The following is a 14,869-nucleotide window of genomic DNA, read 5'->3' on the forward strand; positions in this document are numbered from 1 at the left end:
ACACAAAAGTCATTATACTTCTGTTCTAAATGATGCACGTTTAGAAAGCACAGCTCATCATTGTTGGGGTTTATGGAACATAGGGTATTGTAATGTATTAACTGAACCAACAATTAAAATATATATATACACTTCCATGCTTGTCATGCTTAATGTGTATTTAAAATATTTTTTACGTTGTGTTTTTGTTGTGCCTCATTTTATATAATTGTTGTATTTTGTATTATAAACTTGTTTTTCTGTAATATTACTGTATTTTATGAGTTATCTGTTATAAGCAAATACGCATCAGTATGAGGAGGAGGATCCGGAACGATTGTGACTCACTGTTTACCGACGGTCCCCTTTCCGCGTTGCACAAAACAATGATCATTGAAGGACCCACCTGGCTTTAAAATGATTTGGAGTCTGTTTGGCCTGAGCTTTTTAGATATTTTATGGTCTTTTCTGGCTTGTTGTTTTATTGTAGCATTGTGTGTCCATAACATCTGGAGAAAATACGAAACATGTCGTCTTTATGTGGTATTTCAGGATCTTATTCGCTACGGAAAAACGAAAACAAACTTGAAACGCGAAAAATGGCTGCGTGTCTTTGACGTCCCTAAAAGGTAACTGTTCAAAAAAGGAAACAAATTATAAATGTAAAGCATATCTACATATTTGTAAATGAAGTTCACGTTGTAATTCATCCATGTATATATATAAAAAGTCGGCAGGTGTTGATGCTAATTTAGCTGAACCTAAACACATCTATTTTTTCTTCAGGTGGTTCTGGCACTTCTATGCCATCTCTGTTTGTTGGAATGGTTTCCTTCTTGTCATAAATATGGACTTCATATTCCAGCAGCAGTTACACCGATCCTGGCTCAGTGGAATATCAGACATCCTATCAGTCGTATCTAGCGCTGATAATCAGGGTAGGGTGTGATCCTTTTGCTCTTAAAGCCTTGTATGCCTGTTTCATTTACATGGATGTCTCTGACGTTGTTGCTGTATGTAGTTCCACAGCTGTCTACTGTCATGGTGCAGCTGCTGCTCTGGCTCCACTCCCTCAGGAGGCTGCTGGAGAGCCTGTGTGTAAGTGTTTTCTCTAATGGATCCATGAATTTGGTGCAGTATGTCTTCGGTTTGGGATATTACATCATCCTGGGGTTGACTGTGCTCTTCTCAGATCATGGAGTAAAAGGTGAGACTGAAGTGAATCCTATGCATATCTCCCATTCTCTGTGATGTTCTTCGAAGTAGTGTTGATTGTGCTGTTTCGATCAGGGTCTGGCAGCCTTCTCTCTCAGCTGGACTGGTTTCATGTGGCTGGAATTGGACTTTTCGTTGCAGCCTCACTGCTACAGCATCAATCCATGGTCCTGCTGGCCAAGCTCCGCATGGGGAAGTCCGGTAGGTTAGTGCGGATGAATTCCAGTGTTCCTGGTGTTTTGGGTCAATCAATGCACATTGTGTATACACTGTATTACACTGACCACTGTCTTGTTTACATTTGTATCATGATGTTAGGCTGCAAGGCATATCGTGAGTGAGTCAGAGTTGTTTTTGGTTTTAACTTTATGGAGGCGTTCTATCAACTGAAGGCTACATAGGTTCTCAACACACTTATGACATGATATGACAGCTGCAACTTTACCAATAAATTATGCTAAATTTTAGCATAATTAGCAATTTTACACACTGTACCTTTTAACAAACATTTGTCACTGACTTGTATTATCTCAGCTGGTCTAACACAGCACATGTCCCTGCCATTTGTACTCCCTTATCTTATTACCAGCATAATGATGTGTTTTCTGTTTGCTGTTTTGCAGGAACAGTAGAGACGCTGGCTTACAGTATGCCAAAGGGATCCTGGTTTGAGCTCATTTCATGTCCACATTATTTTGCTGAGCTACTGATCTACATCTCACTGGCTTTGGTTTTTGGAGGCCTGTCTCTAACCTGGTGGCTTGTTGTCCTTTATGTGCTCTTCAACCAGGCACTGGCAGCACAGCTCTGTCATGACTTTTATGTTTGCAAATATGAGTTGTACCCAAAGCACAGAAAAGCTTTCATACCCTTTGTGTTTTAAATAGCTGCCATTGGTGCGTTTTGATTTCCAGGTTGGGAACAGTGAAGTAATAGAAGTCAGACACAAGTCAGAGGATCTGAATGTGCAGGACTAAAATTCATCCCTCACACCATTGAACGACAAAATGCTGTCGATCAAAGAGGAGCTGCTTGACAGACAACAGGATCACATTATGTGTTGCAGCTGTGTGAATGTGAGGCATGGCAGTGCTTACAGGTCCATACAAGTGGAAGGGAAGCTGTTTTTCAGACACTGAACCAAAGCATATTTGTTGTTTCGGCAAAATAAAAACAACATGTTTAGAAGATACGGTATGTATAAAATAAACATGTTTTTGTAATTTAAAAAGTCATTGTAAAATATAAGGAGAAATTAGAATGTTAAGCTTTAAATTAATATTGTTTTGATAAAGCCACAAGTAAAATATACAATTGTGCGCACAATAATGACAATTGAATATTAAACGTTTAAAAAGGTCTATTATGCCTGGATTATACAGGAAATGCTGGAGCGTGACATAGACTTGTTGTATGAGTTAAATTTACTGACAACTTGCTCATTTATAAGATCATCTTTCAGCCACATCATTCCAATCTCAAGATCAGACATAAAAACAACAAAGCTGGTGTTGCCTTCAGTAGTGTATATTTTTGGTTAAAAGGCAGAAACTCCAACCCTCAGAACTCCTGCTGCAAATGTGTTTTATGAAAAAATATTGAATGCAATTTTTTAAAGTAAGGAGAAAGCATAGCCTAGAATGAAACAATGACAGCTCTACTGACAGAGCAATATAAAAGGAGGTGGATCTAATATCTTCTTGTATTATTCAGTGATAAAATGAATCACTGGCCTGCATGTCAGTGTGTGATGATATTGTCATTACTATGTAATAAGAACTGATTATCACCATGATGTTATTCATGTTTACAGTACTGTAATTGTATATTCTATTTATATTAGTATAATACCTGTATTATAGGCAGAGCATATTAATACAACTAATTACTGTATATTATATTATTATTATTGGACTGTACTGTCACAATATGTATTGTATACAATAAATGATTATGTATACAGTATTTTCTATCTAGTTTTGTAATTACCCTTCTTGTTCATTTCCTTTCCCTTTTATGTTGTTATTCAGTACTGAGCTAACGTAACTCTCTACTTGCCCTATAATAGTATTCATATGCCCACATATAAGACTATTCTAAACGTATGTTCTTATAATACATCCATGTGGTCTTTATCTTTAGCTCGGGGAAGGGGTCAGCGTATAGTCCCGGAGAAAACCTTTGGGTGGCAGCAGTAGGCCGCCAGGTGCCTAACCCGACGGAAAAATCAAATCGAAGAAAAGTCATTTCCTCCGCCTTGGATATGGTCGTGACGTGTATCACACAGCGGCGTTCCTCCGGCTGTGACTATGAAGTTAGCTGGTTAGGTTACCGGTGAAATTAAGTGAGTCGCAGAAGAGAGAGATTTACCAACGAAGCGTCTTTGTTCTGCGCCCCGGTAGCAATAATGCCTGTGATGGCCGGCGGAGTGCAAGGGCGGACTGACAGAAATGTGATATTATTCGTCTTAGTTCCGCTTGCCGTCGTGTTGTTGTTGTCGGTCGGAGTTGCTGCTGTTCCAGAGGAGCACAATCCTGTCCAAGAACAGCTACCACGGGAGGTGAATAACTCTTACTTTATCATTAATATGGCTTATAATAGTCACCACCCATCGCCCTCCTTTATGACGCTGCTGCTGTTACCTGTGTTCCGAGCACCTCCGAGTTAGCTTGTATGCTAGCATGTCACACTGAGTTCCGGTGTGTTGCTCGAGTTGAAAATGTTCGTGGTTCACGGCCAAATGTGACCACAGCTAAACGATTATTAACTGGGAAGTGAAGATAAGACGATACACTTTAAAGGGGGTTAAGGGTGAAAGAGTCACGGTTAATATGTCTTCACTATCTTTGTTTACGTTCATTGATGTTCCTGCAGTATGTAGGCCCGGTGGTGTCTGGGACAGAGAAGACAAATATCATTGATTGTCATTATGAACTGTGTGTAACTGTGTGTTGTCCTTCTTTACAGAAAGCCACTCCACCACCAGTGGGCCCAGTATTGTCTGAAAATGACCCCACTAAAGGAAACCTGGGTTTCATTCATGCATTTGTGGCTTCCATCTCAGTCATCATTGTCTCAGAACTTGGAGACAAGACATTCTTCATTGCAGCCATCATGGCCATGCGCTACAACCGCCTCACCGTGCTGGTCGGTGCTATGCTAGCTCTGGGATTCATGACTTGTCTTTCTGGTTAGTAGATGTGGATGTTTGGTTCTTCCTTTAAAGAAGACTTTCTCCTCAAGTAATAATGAAGTAATCACACACACCCTCCCCATCCTCATTCTGCAGTGCTGTTTGGTTATGCCACCACCATTATCCCAAGAATCTACACGTACTATGTCTCCACGGCTCTTTTTGCCATCTTTGGTGTTCGTATGCTGAGAGAGGGTCTGAGGATGAGTCCAGATGAAGGCCAGGAGGAGCTGGAGGAGGTGCAGGCAGAGATCAAGAAGAAAGATGAGGAGGTGAGTCAATATATTTCTGTGTCGTTAATGTCTCACCCAGAATTCGAAAATTTTCCCAATTAACTCACTGGACTTAAAGGATCTACACTTCAAGACCATCCACTGTGCTGTAATCTAAAATGACAGCTAAAGTATGAAGTATGCCCCACCCCCCCGGATTCCATAACAGCAAAGCATAACTTAACATAACATTTTATACATATGCAAGACACAATAGATATTTATCATACACTTTGCCTTAAATGTTTCAAGGAAATTAAAATAATTCTCTGGAAATGATATGGATAAATGATATGAAAAATGTGTTACTTGGTGGGTCAATGTTTAATTTAAAGATGGTTAAAAACTAGTGGTGATAGAAAATAAATATTCTCAATTCAGCAAAAATATTTATACTTAAAATGTAACATATATATTTACATGAATACAGGTCGCAAATTATCCATAGAGTTTTTGGATAATCAGTGCAAATGCCAATGCTCTCCATTGGAAATAAGACAAATGGTGTGGCTATTGAATGCACATACATTTAGATAATTACACTTAAGGGTAAAATTAATTAATATCTGGGAAACTATTTAAATCAGTCAGACAATTTTTCAAGGACTGGTCACTTTAATATAATTTTACATAATCTTGATGAACTGGCACTGATTGTAGATGCTATGGTTGAGCACATACTTTGTTCTGTGTGGCTGTGACTAGCGCTGTCATGGTAACCGCAGAGACCAGTGCAGAAGATGTTCAGACAGTAACAATGGCAACTGCACAGGTGGATAAACAGGTGCTGTGTCCCACTGAGAGCAGCAGTGAGTGACGAGCTGATATGCCGCGACAATGATTTGTTTAATTTCCTGTGCTGTGTCCTGCTACGTCTCTCGACAGATGCTATTTTTAACTACTATGGCTATCGAGCCACTGGACGTGCACTAATTCCTAACAGACTCATCCTTTGTTAGCAACGGTCTCTAACTCTCTGTGTCACATGTTCATATGGTGGTGTGTTGTTTGAAACAGTGGCGGTTACATCGCCACGCTAAGTAACCACAGAGGACTCAGTCATTGGATCATTAGAACACTTAATCAAGTGTTCAAATGTTTTCTTTGTCATTATCTGATCAGCTGCAGCGGTCCAAGCTTGCCAATGGGACTCCAGATTTGGAAGCTGGATCAGGGTCAACTTTGCCTCAGGGAAAATGGCACAGCTTCATCTCGCCCATCTTCATCCAAGCCTTTACCCTCACCTTCCTTGCAGAGTGGGGGGACCGCTCTCAGCTGACCACTATTATTTTAGCTGCACGGGAGGTTTGTTAAAATCTATTGTTTGAATCTATGCCTGTAAAATATAATATGCAATGATAGCGCGTTATGTGTGTGCATGTTCATAGACTGTGGCCCCAGTGGGTAACAAATGCTCTGTTAGCCACACCACAAATCACGTTACTTTATATTAACCTCTTCTTCACGGTTGCCCCCGGGATCGGGGGCAGCGTCAGACGCAGCGACAAAAGCATCATAAAACCATATCTAACTTCAACAAACACAGACATGCTGCATACCCACAGAAAGGTCAGAAACTCAGCTAGAAGCTCATATAAATCATTCTTATGTTCACGAAACACAGTTAAAACACCGATTGATCAAACAGCAGGAGCGGAAAAAAACCGTCACATCGCACACATTAAAAAGCGGCACCGGAGCGCCAGAGTGATTATGTAAACAAAAAAAACACATGTCGGCTGGACAGCGGAGAATCTACAGATTCCAGCGGTACAATTTTTATCACTCTACGACCAAGATTCACGGATCCAGCCTCAAAATAAGAGCAAAACAACAACTGACTTTCAAGAACTACAACCAGAAATATTGTCTTACCTTTGCTGTTTATCAAAACAAATTATTTCCACCGGAACAAACCCCTTCTAAGGAAGACCTACTCTTTCCAGCATGCTTTGGGGACAAATCCCGGTCTGATTGATCATTACAGAGCGACATTAGATCGTTCTGATTAGAGAAGGGCGAATGTCCGCCCAAATGCGTCATATGCATTTATGTCCTTTTGACTCGCTAATGAAGTGATTCACACGCATTTGGAGACCGGGGTCTGATTCTACCGGTTTAGACGTTTAAAAAGAGCTGTCAATCACCCAAATTGACCAAGGTAAGCCAGAGCTATGGCGCTGCGTAACTGAAGACACTTCAAAGCCACAGAGTTATTATTACGCACCGCACAGGGAGCATCAATTTTAGGTGAGTTATTATACTTTTTTTTTTTTTTTTTTTTTCAAAACAAGTTCTTTTTAGACCTGTAGTGACATATAAATAAAATTTAATTGGTTTTTAATAATTTGGTACCTAAGAAATCTCAAATGGCACAGATGGTGCCAAGCTGAGCCAAAAGTGAGAACGCCCAGACATCTCTTTACTAAAACCGCTGTAATTTCACTCTGCTTTATTTCAGCAGCATCAGACTTTGCATGGCTCATGTCCACATGTTGTTACATGACCTCCATGTGTTTTTAAGCTCCTACTGCATATTTTAAAGGTGATATTTGCTTTAAAATGCAATATTTTTTTAGGCGAGAGAAAAAAATCCTTCATTTATGCTGTGTTCCATGTACATTTACTCTGACACAGTGACATCAACAGTGAAACTTACACCTCTGGTGGAATCTCACAAGTGTTATCTTTATTTTGATACCAAGATAATCCACATAGAGCTTGTAACTGCATAGGTTTACTCTATTTAGTTTGGGCATGTCATTTTCCAGCAGGGACTCCAAAAGGAGGGTCAGGGAAGAAGAGGTTAAGTGCTGGCCGGTGTAGAAAGGACGATGATCAATTCATCTCTGCAGTTGTTTGCTTAGTTTCTTAAAGCACTATTAATGATAAACAGAACTGTTAAAAAGCAATAGCAAAGTTCACAGCCGATAGTCAACTCATGTCTGATGAGAACCAATCGGGAAGGAATAGCGCGTAACTGCGTCATTGTTTTCAAAGGGCTCCTTTTATCCCAAATTTTCGTTTAAAGATTCCAGGGATGGGGAACACTGGGATAGTGTGGACTGTAGGCATAATACACTTCAAAATCTTTGTTTTCTTTATTCCCAGGATCCCTTTGGAGTTGCAGTGGGAGGCACAATTGGACACTGTTTGTGTACAGGACTGGCTGTGATAGGCGGGAGAATGATTGCACAAAAAATATCTGTCAGAACAGGTAAGTTACTTAGATGCACATGTTTTAATATTGAAGAAGTTGCTGGGCTTTACCGTTCTCTTATTATGACTATCTATTCTTATGCACACTGGGTCTTGTTCTTGGAATGTAAGCAGGTGTTATTTGTAAAAAATACAGTGAGAATATATGTAAGACTGTAACACTTTTGCGACGATTGACCACTTGAAGTGAATAACTGGATATTGTTGTCATAGTAACAAGGTGATCAAAACAGCCCAAATAATTAACTCTAATTCGTTCCTTCTTGACGCCAACATGGGAATAGGTTTGTGCATAATTAGGATTACTTTTGTTTTTACTGCCTGGAACACATTCCATACAAGACAGAACAGGTAGTTCTTGTTTATGGAGAAACGATCTGTATTTTCACATGATATTATGAGTAATAATGTAGGTAAACAAAAATTAAAGGATTGTGTTAGTCCAACTTAAATTTAATAACACTTTATGGTCTGACTAAAACGACTAAATCCAATTCTAAGTCGGATTAACAACTCCAATAAAGCGGTGTGTGAAAATACTATTGCATGTATTCTGTTCAGCTGGAATCTCAGTTGTGAATACTGACTAATAAACCTCTTCAAGTTAGTTAATCATTAAAATGGTGGTTTGCTTTATTAGAAGATACTCATTATTGAATTTGTTTTCTTTTGTTTCCATAGTTACAATCATTGGAGGGATTGTTTTTCTGGCGTTTGCCCTCTCTGCCCTGTTCATCAAGCCAGAGGCTGGATTTTAACACTAAGAAAGACTTTCAGGTTCACTCTGTATATAAGCGTTACATTTGGTTCCGTTGCTGTAGAGAGACTTAAGTTTTGTTTTGTGCACATGTTCAACAGAATGTGTGAAAAGGTCAACAGAAAGCCAAAGTCCCGCCCACCTCCCTTCAGAAATCCTCTGTTCCACTGCAGCCTGTAACTCGGGGGGGGGGGGGGGGTCTCAACCTGAAGCGCACACAAAAACCTCATGGGAAGTGTAGTTGTTAAATAGTGTTTTATTTTTATGATGTACAGAGATTAGATACACATTTGGTTTCGAACCGGAAAAGCAGAGAAAGTCTGAAGTGAAACTCTTGGTACTGAACAAGTGGAGCACAGACTCGCCAGGAGAGAAGGCAGTACTGTGGCTTTCTGTTAGAGAGCTGGATTCACATCATGTAGTTTGTGAGATAGAAGAGTTCCGATGAATGTCCTCCTCCAACCCAGCAGTCATATTCTAACAGTTTGACACTGTCTTTTTGTTTATAAATGTTTTGATTCTCGTTTGTTAAACAAGTGCTGTCAGGCCTCATCTATATTTACTCTCTGAGCTACTCTTTTTTTTTACTGTAATCTGTTTAAAAATGAATGTGTTGACTGATTTTAAGTTCATAAATACATCCGTCCGTTAGATTGTCAAATAAGTTCACACGATGCTGATTCTCCATTTAGATTTTCATGTCACCCAAACATTGCAGCGCTGCACACAGGAAGTGATTTGTTTTATGTCAAGATATCAATATTATGCTATTAAAGCAAGACGGATGCAATTAGGTTGGAGTGTAACTAAGAACACAAAGATGCGCTGAGAAAAAGTTTCACAGGTTCATTTTAATTTAGTTTTACTGAATAAGAGTTTACCCCGGTACTGCTGCTGTATACACACAAACACTCCCTCAGTCAGGTCTGATAGCATTGCTTGACGGACCCCGTTTTCAGATGAAGGATGCAGCGTACAAATGATATAGCATCGCTGTTCTCAAAGTTCAAACAAAAAATAATTGAGCATTGAAGATTAAAAACAGAGAAATAATTCAAGCTTTTCCTATTTTCAGATACATACTGTAGGAGCCATATTCTATTTAAGAGACCTGACCCACTAGAATACCTCTGTCCAGGTGTCTCCTCCTCCTGAGTAAATACCATGCTGAAGAAAGGCCAGTGTTCAGCGTCACAGGTTAATACTTCCTCTGTGACCAGAGCCATTTTCACAAATAACCTCCGTGCCTCAGTCGTTACTGCCCCCAAATCACCAAGTCAGTATAACGTATAAGTAAACATGTCTCCATTAGTGACACAATCCCTCCTGCCATTTGTCCAACTTCGTACTTACAAAATAATGTGTCCCCCTTTTCTCCAGAAGAACCCATTTTGTAGCTCTTAGCAACATGCTCTACTGGCATTACAATAAAACTTTTCCCTTTTTATTTAAAACCCTGTGTATTTATTAAGATTAGTTTTTCCTTTTAGCATATGTACTGTAGACATTAAAAAAAAACAATGATGGGCAATGGATTAAAAGAAACGAGGAATGGAAATATTTTTTTAAAGCTGAAGCTGCTCTGTTTGACAGGCTGTTATACAGGTTGGCTGAAATGTCTGTAAATCTGCAAAACACTCAATAAAAATGTTTCTTGTGTTTGTCTAATCTGTCATCTAAACCCTTGGTGCTGTGTTTGAGATTTGATAATGGTAGACAATGTATTGAAAAGCAAGTGCAGCAGAAAACACACTGTTTATTTTCAGGTTAAAGAGCAGCAAAGGATTAATAAAATATTATTATTAATATTACATTATTTTATGTGTATTATGTGCCTGTAATAATAGTATATGTTACTGGCACAATATTTATACAATTATTTCTGAAATGTTTAATTTCTGGGAATGAGTGGAGGATGGAAAATAATGGTCAACCTCAAACTGAACAGCAGGTGGCAGCAGTGGATATTCAAATGTTGGGTAGAAAACCCAATAATGAAGCCAGAAGGATATGTTTTTAGAAATTAATATGCAATACTAATCAGTAAATATTCCTTCCATGCACAAATGTGTTACCACATATCCAATAATTGTCTATTTAAACTAAACAATCAACATTTGACTCATTTCTCCATGGCCAAATGTTGAATTTAATGAATTTCAAAGCCCTCCTTACAAAAGCTTTTACAGTAGAACGTCTGTGTTGAATGCTTCAGCTGACCAGGACTCACATGGTTGTGTTCAGGACATCTACTTCGGCTAGCAAACTATAAATCAGACATTTTTACTGTAGAGTTTGAGAGAGATTTCAAATTGGAAAAAGTCCCATGTTTGCTTTTTTGCCACCACTTCTTAACCAGCAGGGATGATTGTGATCAAAGAGTGTGAAGATCCTGGATGTCTCAAAGAAATCCCCATGGTGAACATCATTGTAGCTCATACGCATGAACAGGAATGTCAATGACGTACATTTATTGTAAAGGAGGGCAGGATCTGATTACAAACAAAAGTTGTACTTTTGCATGAGGTAAATCAACAAAGGAGTTCAATGCCTTTGGGTTTGAGGACCCATTATAAAAAATGAAAGGAAAAAAGGAAATGTGAGTTTCCAGTGAGTGTAGCCATAGTGTGAGATGATGATGTTTCAGTGATCTTTTTGAATCAGCTTCACATGCAGTATGCTCCACATCTGTCAGAAATGTGATATTGACTGATTTACACTATAATAGTATTCACAGATAGCCTGAACACAATCTAGTCTGTCCTGGTCAGAACTTATGGATGTAGTTTTTATGACATCTCAAAATTTGTCATTTGTTCATTTATAAAGTGTGAAAATGGGACATTTATTTAAAATGTTCTCAAAACTGTAAATAAAAATGTCTGATATACATTTAATAAACAATTAAGGGTGCGGGATCAAATAAAAATTACTATCCCTCATGTTCAAATATTAAAATTGAGCAATGCTTTCAGGCATATTGAAGCACCAGCCGAATAATAAGATGGTTAATTTATCTCCTGGTAAACCTAACCCAACTTAAAGGGTTAACATTTACATGTCGGGTTTAAATGAAATTGAATTAACTGAAATAACTTTAACAAACATAACAAGGCAATCAGAGATGACAGACTTCATCCCATTCACGCCTCTGTTGGTCATATTGGTAAGTGCAAGTGCAGAAGCACAGACAGACAGATACACAGAGCCACCAAAAACAATACTTCACTATAAGTAACTAGATGAGAGCACACATCACCCTGATCCTTTTTTCTCTCTGCACTGGCTAACTTTAAATGTTTGTTTTTAAAGCCCTTAACGGACTTGCCCCAGCCTATGTAACTGAAATTTTAACTATAAGAAGAGTTTTGCGGTCATCCAACCAGATTCTGCTGGACGTGACAAGGACACAAACTGACATAAATGTTCAGTTACTGCCACTTTTTTTATTTCCTTGTATATTTTTTATTCTGGATTTTTACGCTCTGGTCCATGTTTATGAAATTGGTTTAATACTGTGTGTTTTTAATGCAGTGCATCTGTAATGTTGATATTTTGTAAAGGATTTTGTTCACCCGCAGGTTTTTGAAAAAGGCTAAATACATTCAGTACATTACAGTACAATGTACATATACAACACACATGGTAATCCCCATTTTTTACAACGTTGAACTATACATTCTAAACGAGTTTGTATGTTGTTGTACTTCCTTATTTTCGCCAGCAGGGTGCGCTACTCACGGTCATAGTACATTTGTTTTTCTTTCCCGACTGTGCGTTTTTTTTTTCCTGCACAGACACAGGTGTCAGACACCCAGAGAGAGAGCAAGTTAATATTAATTATTAGACTGGATAACATTTTATTTTGTTTTGAGTAATTGGTTCTGAAAAGTATCCGCACCTGTGAGAAGTTTTTGGGGTTGCTGGACATTGCCATTTTATCGTGTTTATGTCGAGAAAAAACTCTGGTGAGTAGTAATCGTTAGCGCTTAGCATAGCATGCTAGCGGCTGTCGACCACGGCTAATTACTCACTCATTTCATGAATATATCATGATTATGCGCCGTTATGCTTCTGAGAAAATGTTTTAAACCAACCGGAGGTATATAAGAGTGTTGCATTTGAGAATGTGGTTAATTTTGTATTTGTGTGCTAATTGAACTTGTGGTATGTGTTAGCAATTGGGCAATTGCTATACAACATGTTACGGACCTCTGCTTTTGTTATAAACAAGTTGCATTTCAGTAATTGAGAGATAGTAATTCAATGAATCTTTCTCAAACATGATTGATATGTGATTTAATTCATAATTTGTGTGCACTATGTGGTGGTAAAGGTTGAGAACATAACACAACAAGTTATTTCATTTGCACACTGTTTTGTGTGTGGGCTATTTAAAAAATAGTTTTATAGCTGTATGTGATATATTGTCAATGTGAATGGTTCACATTCATTGATTTCAATAAATGTTTTGTTTTTTTAAAGATGAAGAGATGAAAATAGATCTGAAGAAAAAAAACTGCTGCTCTATGCAGGTTGTTCTTGGTGTGTATGAATCGATTCTGATGGCGAGCCAGAGCACCCGATTACGTGCGTGGAGGGTGTGACGTCGGAGTCAGCTTCCTCGAGCATCTGGAGAAGGCACATCCATCACATCATACAGATAAGAAACAAAATCACACTACCCGGGTAGATGAACAATTACACAACTATACACTGAGGGACACACTGATTTTGGACGACTGACTGTGGACGGTTGACTGATTTATAAGAAATATAAATTCAGTCATAGCTGAACTATTTTATTTGTTGCAATTGAAGAGTGGCTTCCTGCCAATAAATAATATTTTTGTTACTCTTTTCCTCTAACTGTGTCATATATGTCCTTCATGAGCAAAACTATATCTTCTGATTTGGTCTAAATTGAAAGTACATGATATTTTCGTAATCGATTTATCTGTCGATTATTTTCTTGATGAATCGCTTGGTCCATAAACCAAAATGATTCCATTTTAACGATTTCTTTGTTATGTGGAGCAAAGAAACAAAGCAAATATTCACATTTAAGAAGCTAAAACAATCAGAAATTTTGTTTCAATAATGAAAAAACCTAAGAAACGATTATGCGATTATCAACATAGTTGTAAATAATAGTAATTAATTTAGTAATCGATTAATTGTTTCAGCTTTAAGTGTCATATCTTTTACAATAACATATGCTAAAGATGAATTAACTCAAACGCAGCTGCAAATGTTTGAACAGAGCATGAAAAGTGACTGACACCCCTAACTGTGTAATCCCACCATTGTAATGCCCTAAAGCATTCCCTGCTTTATCACCCAGTTAATTGTAGATGTGACAATAATTTACAAAATGGACATCATGCTGGGAAAAGGCATACTTTTTGCAACCAGCTGGTGAGCTCTGCTCATTAAAAAGGACACGGGTTTCAGGCATTTCTGCATTGGCTTAAATTTCTGGACCCAGAACTACATCCAATCGTTATAAAGAGCAGAGCAGCTATTCCCAAACTAAGAAATGTCCATTTTAAATTCTCAAAATCAGTCTTGGCATTAATCAAAAATCTCTGTTTTCCTTTCTCCACCCGAAAGCCACCACTACATCATGCCTGATCCCCATCTAAATAGGTTTGAATATATTAACTATTCTTCTACTATTATTCTCATACAGTGTATTGAATCACACAACTGAAAATCAAAACACAATTGTATGCATTTATTTTTTTATAACCTCTCACAGCCTTCCTATAGTAGCTTCACTGCCCACCAGGGGGCCGCAGTTCACACTTGGAGAATCACTGCACCATCATCTACCTCTCTAGAAACTAGTTAGGTGATTTGGGGCCAGCGCACAGCTGGTGATCAGGCTGAATGGATGCTCAGCATACTGATGGGAAATAATTTGGTATATCATTTCAATGAAGCTCAGTGTGAGAAATATGGCAACAGGTTAACAATATATATGTCTTCTATAAGTGATGCATGTTTATATGTGGAATTAAGTGTCTTCAGACACTGTACAGGTAGCTTAATCTTGGTAGTATTTATTTAATTCACAATATGTGACTCAAGCTGTATTTGGAGTCTTTAGTGTGCAGATTTAAGCACATTAAAAAGCTTAAAAATACATTAAAATGTGTATTGTCAGTTTTATGAAATTCTGTGAAAATATGGGTCAAGGATCTAACAAACTGTGACACAAAAAGCAGCATT

The 14,869-nt window shown here is 38.2% G+C and overlaps 2 protein-coding genes across 2 annotated transcripts; both read left to right on the forward strand.

The window, feature by feature from the left end:
* Window positions 1-293: 293 nt before the first annotated feature.
* On the forward strand, window positions 294-2,077 carry srd5a3 (steroid 5 alpha-reductase 3; the record flags this gene model as incomplete). The annotated part of the gene is made up of 6 exons (XM_083888200.1): window positions 294-318; window positions 470-608; window positions 766-922; window positions 1,009-1,186; window positions 1,270-1,395; window positions 1,818-2,077. 6 exons carry the CDS (start codon window positions 294-296, stop codon window positions 2,075-2,077), a joined length of 885 nt encoding a protein of 294 aa, XP_083744326.1.
* A 1,389-nt stretch (window positions 2,078-3,466) lies between these two features.
* On the forward strand, window positions 3,467-10,266 carry tmem165 (transmembrane protein 165). Its single transcript, XM_083888577.1, has 6 exons — window positions 3,467-3,754; window positions 4,162-4,384; window positions 4,484-4,659; window positions 5,782-5,964; window positions 7,771-7,876; window positions 8,560-10,266. The coding sequence occupies exons 1-6, from the start codon at window positions 3,602-3,604 to the stop codon at window positions 8,634-8,636; spliced, it is 918 nt and encodes a 305-aa protein (XP_083744703.1). The 5' UTR covers window positions 3,467-3,601; the 3' UTR covers window positions 8,637-10,266.
* The last annotated feature ends 4,603 nt before the right edge of the window (window positions 10,267-14,869 follow it).

The sequence above is a fragment of the Microchirus variegatus genome (assembly GCF_963457635.1).
Source record: "Microchirus variegatus genome assembly, chromosome: 4".
Taxonomy (NCBI): domain Eukaryota; kingdom Metazoa; phylum Chordata; class Actinopteri; order Pleuronectiformes; family Soleidae; genus Microchirus; species Microchirus variegatus.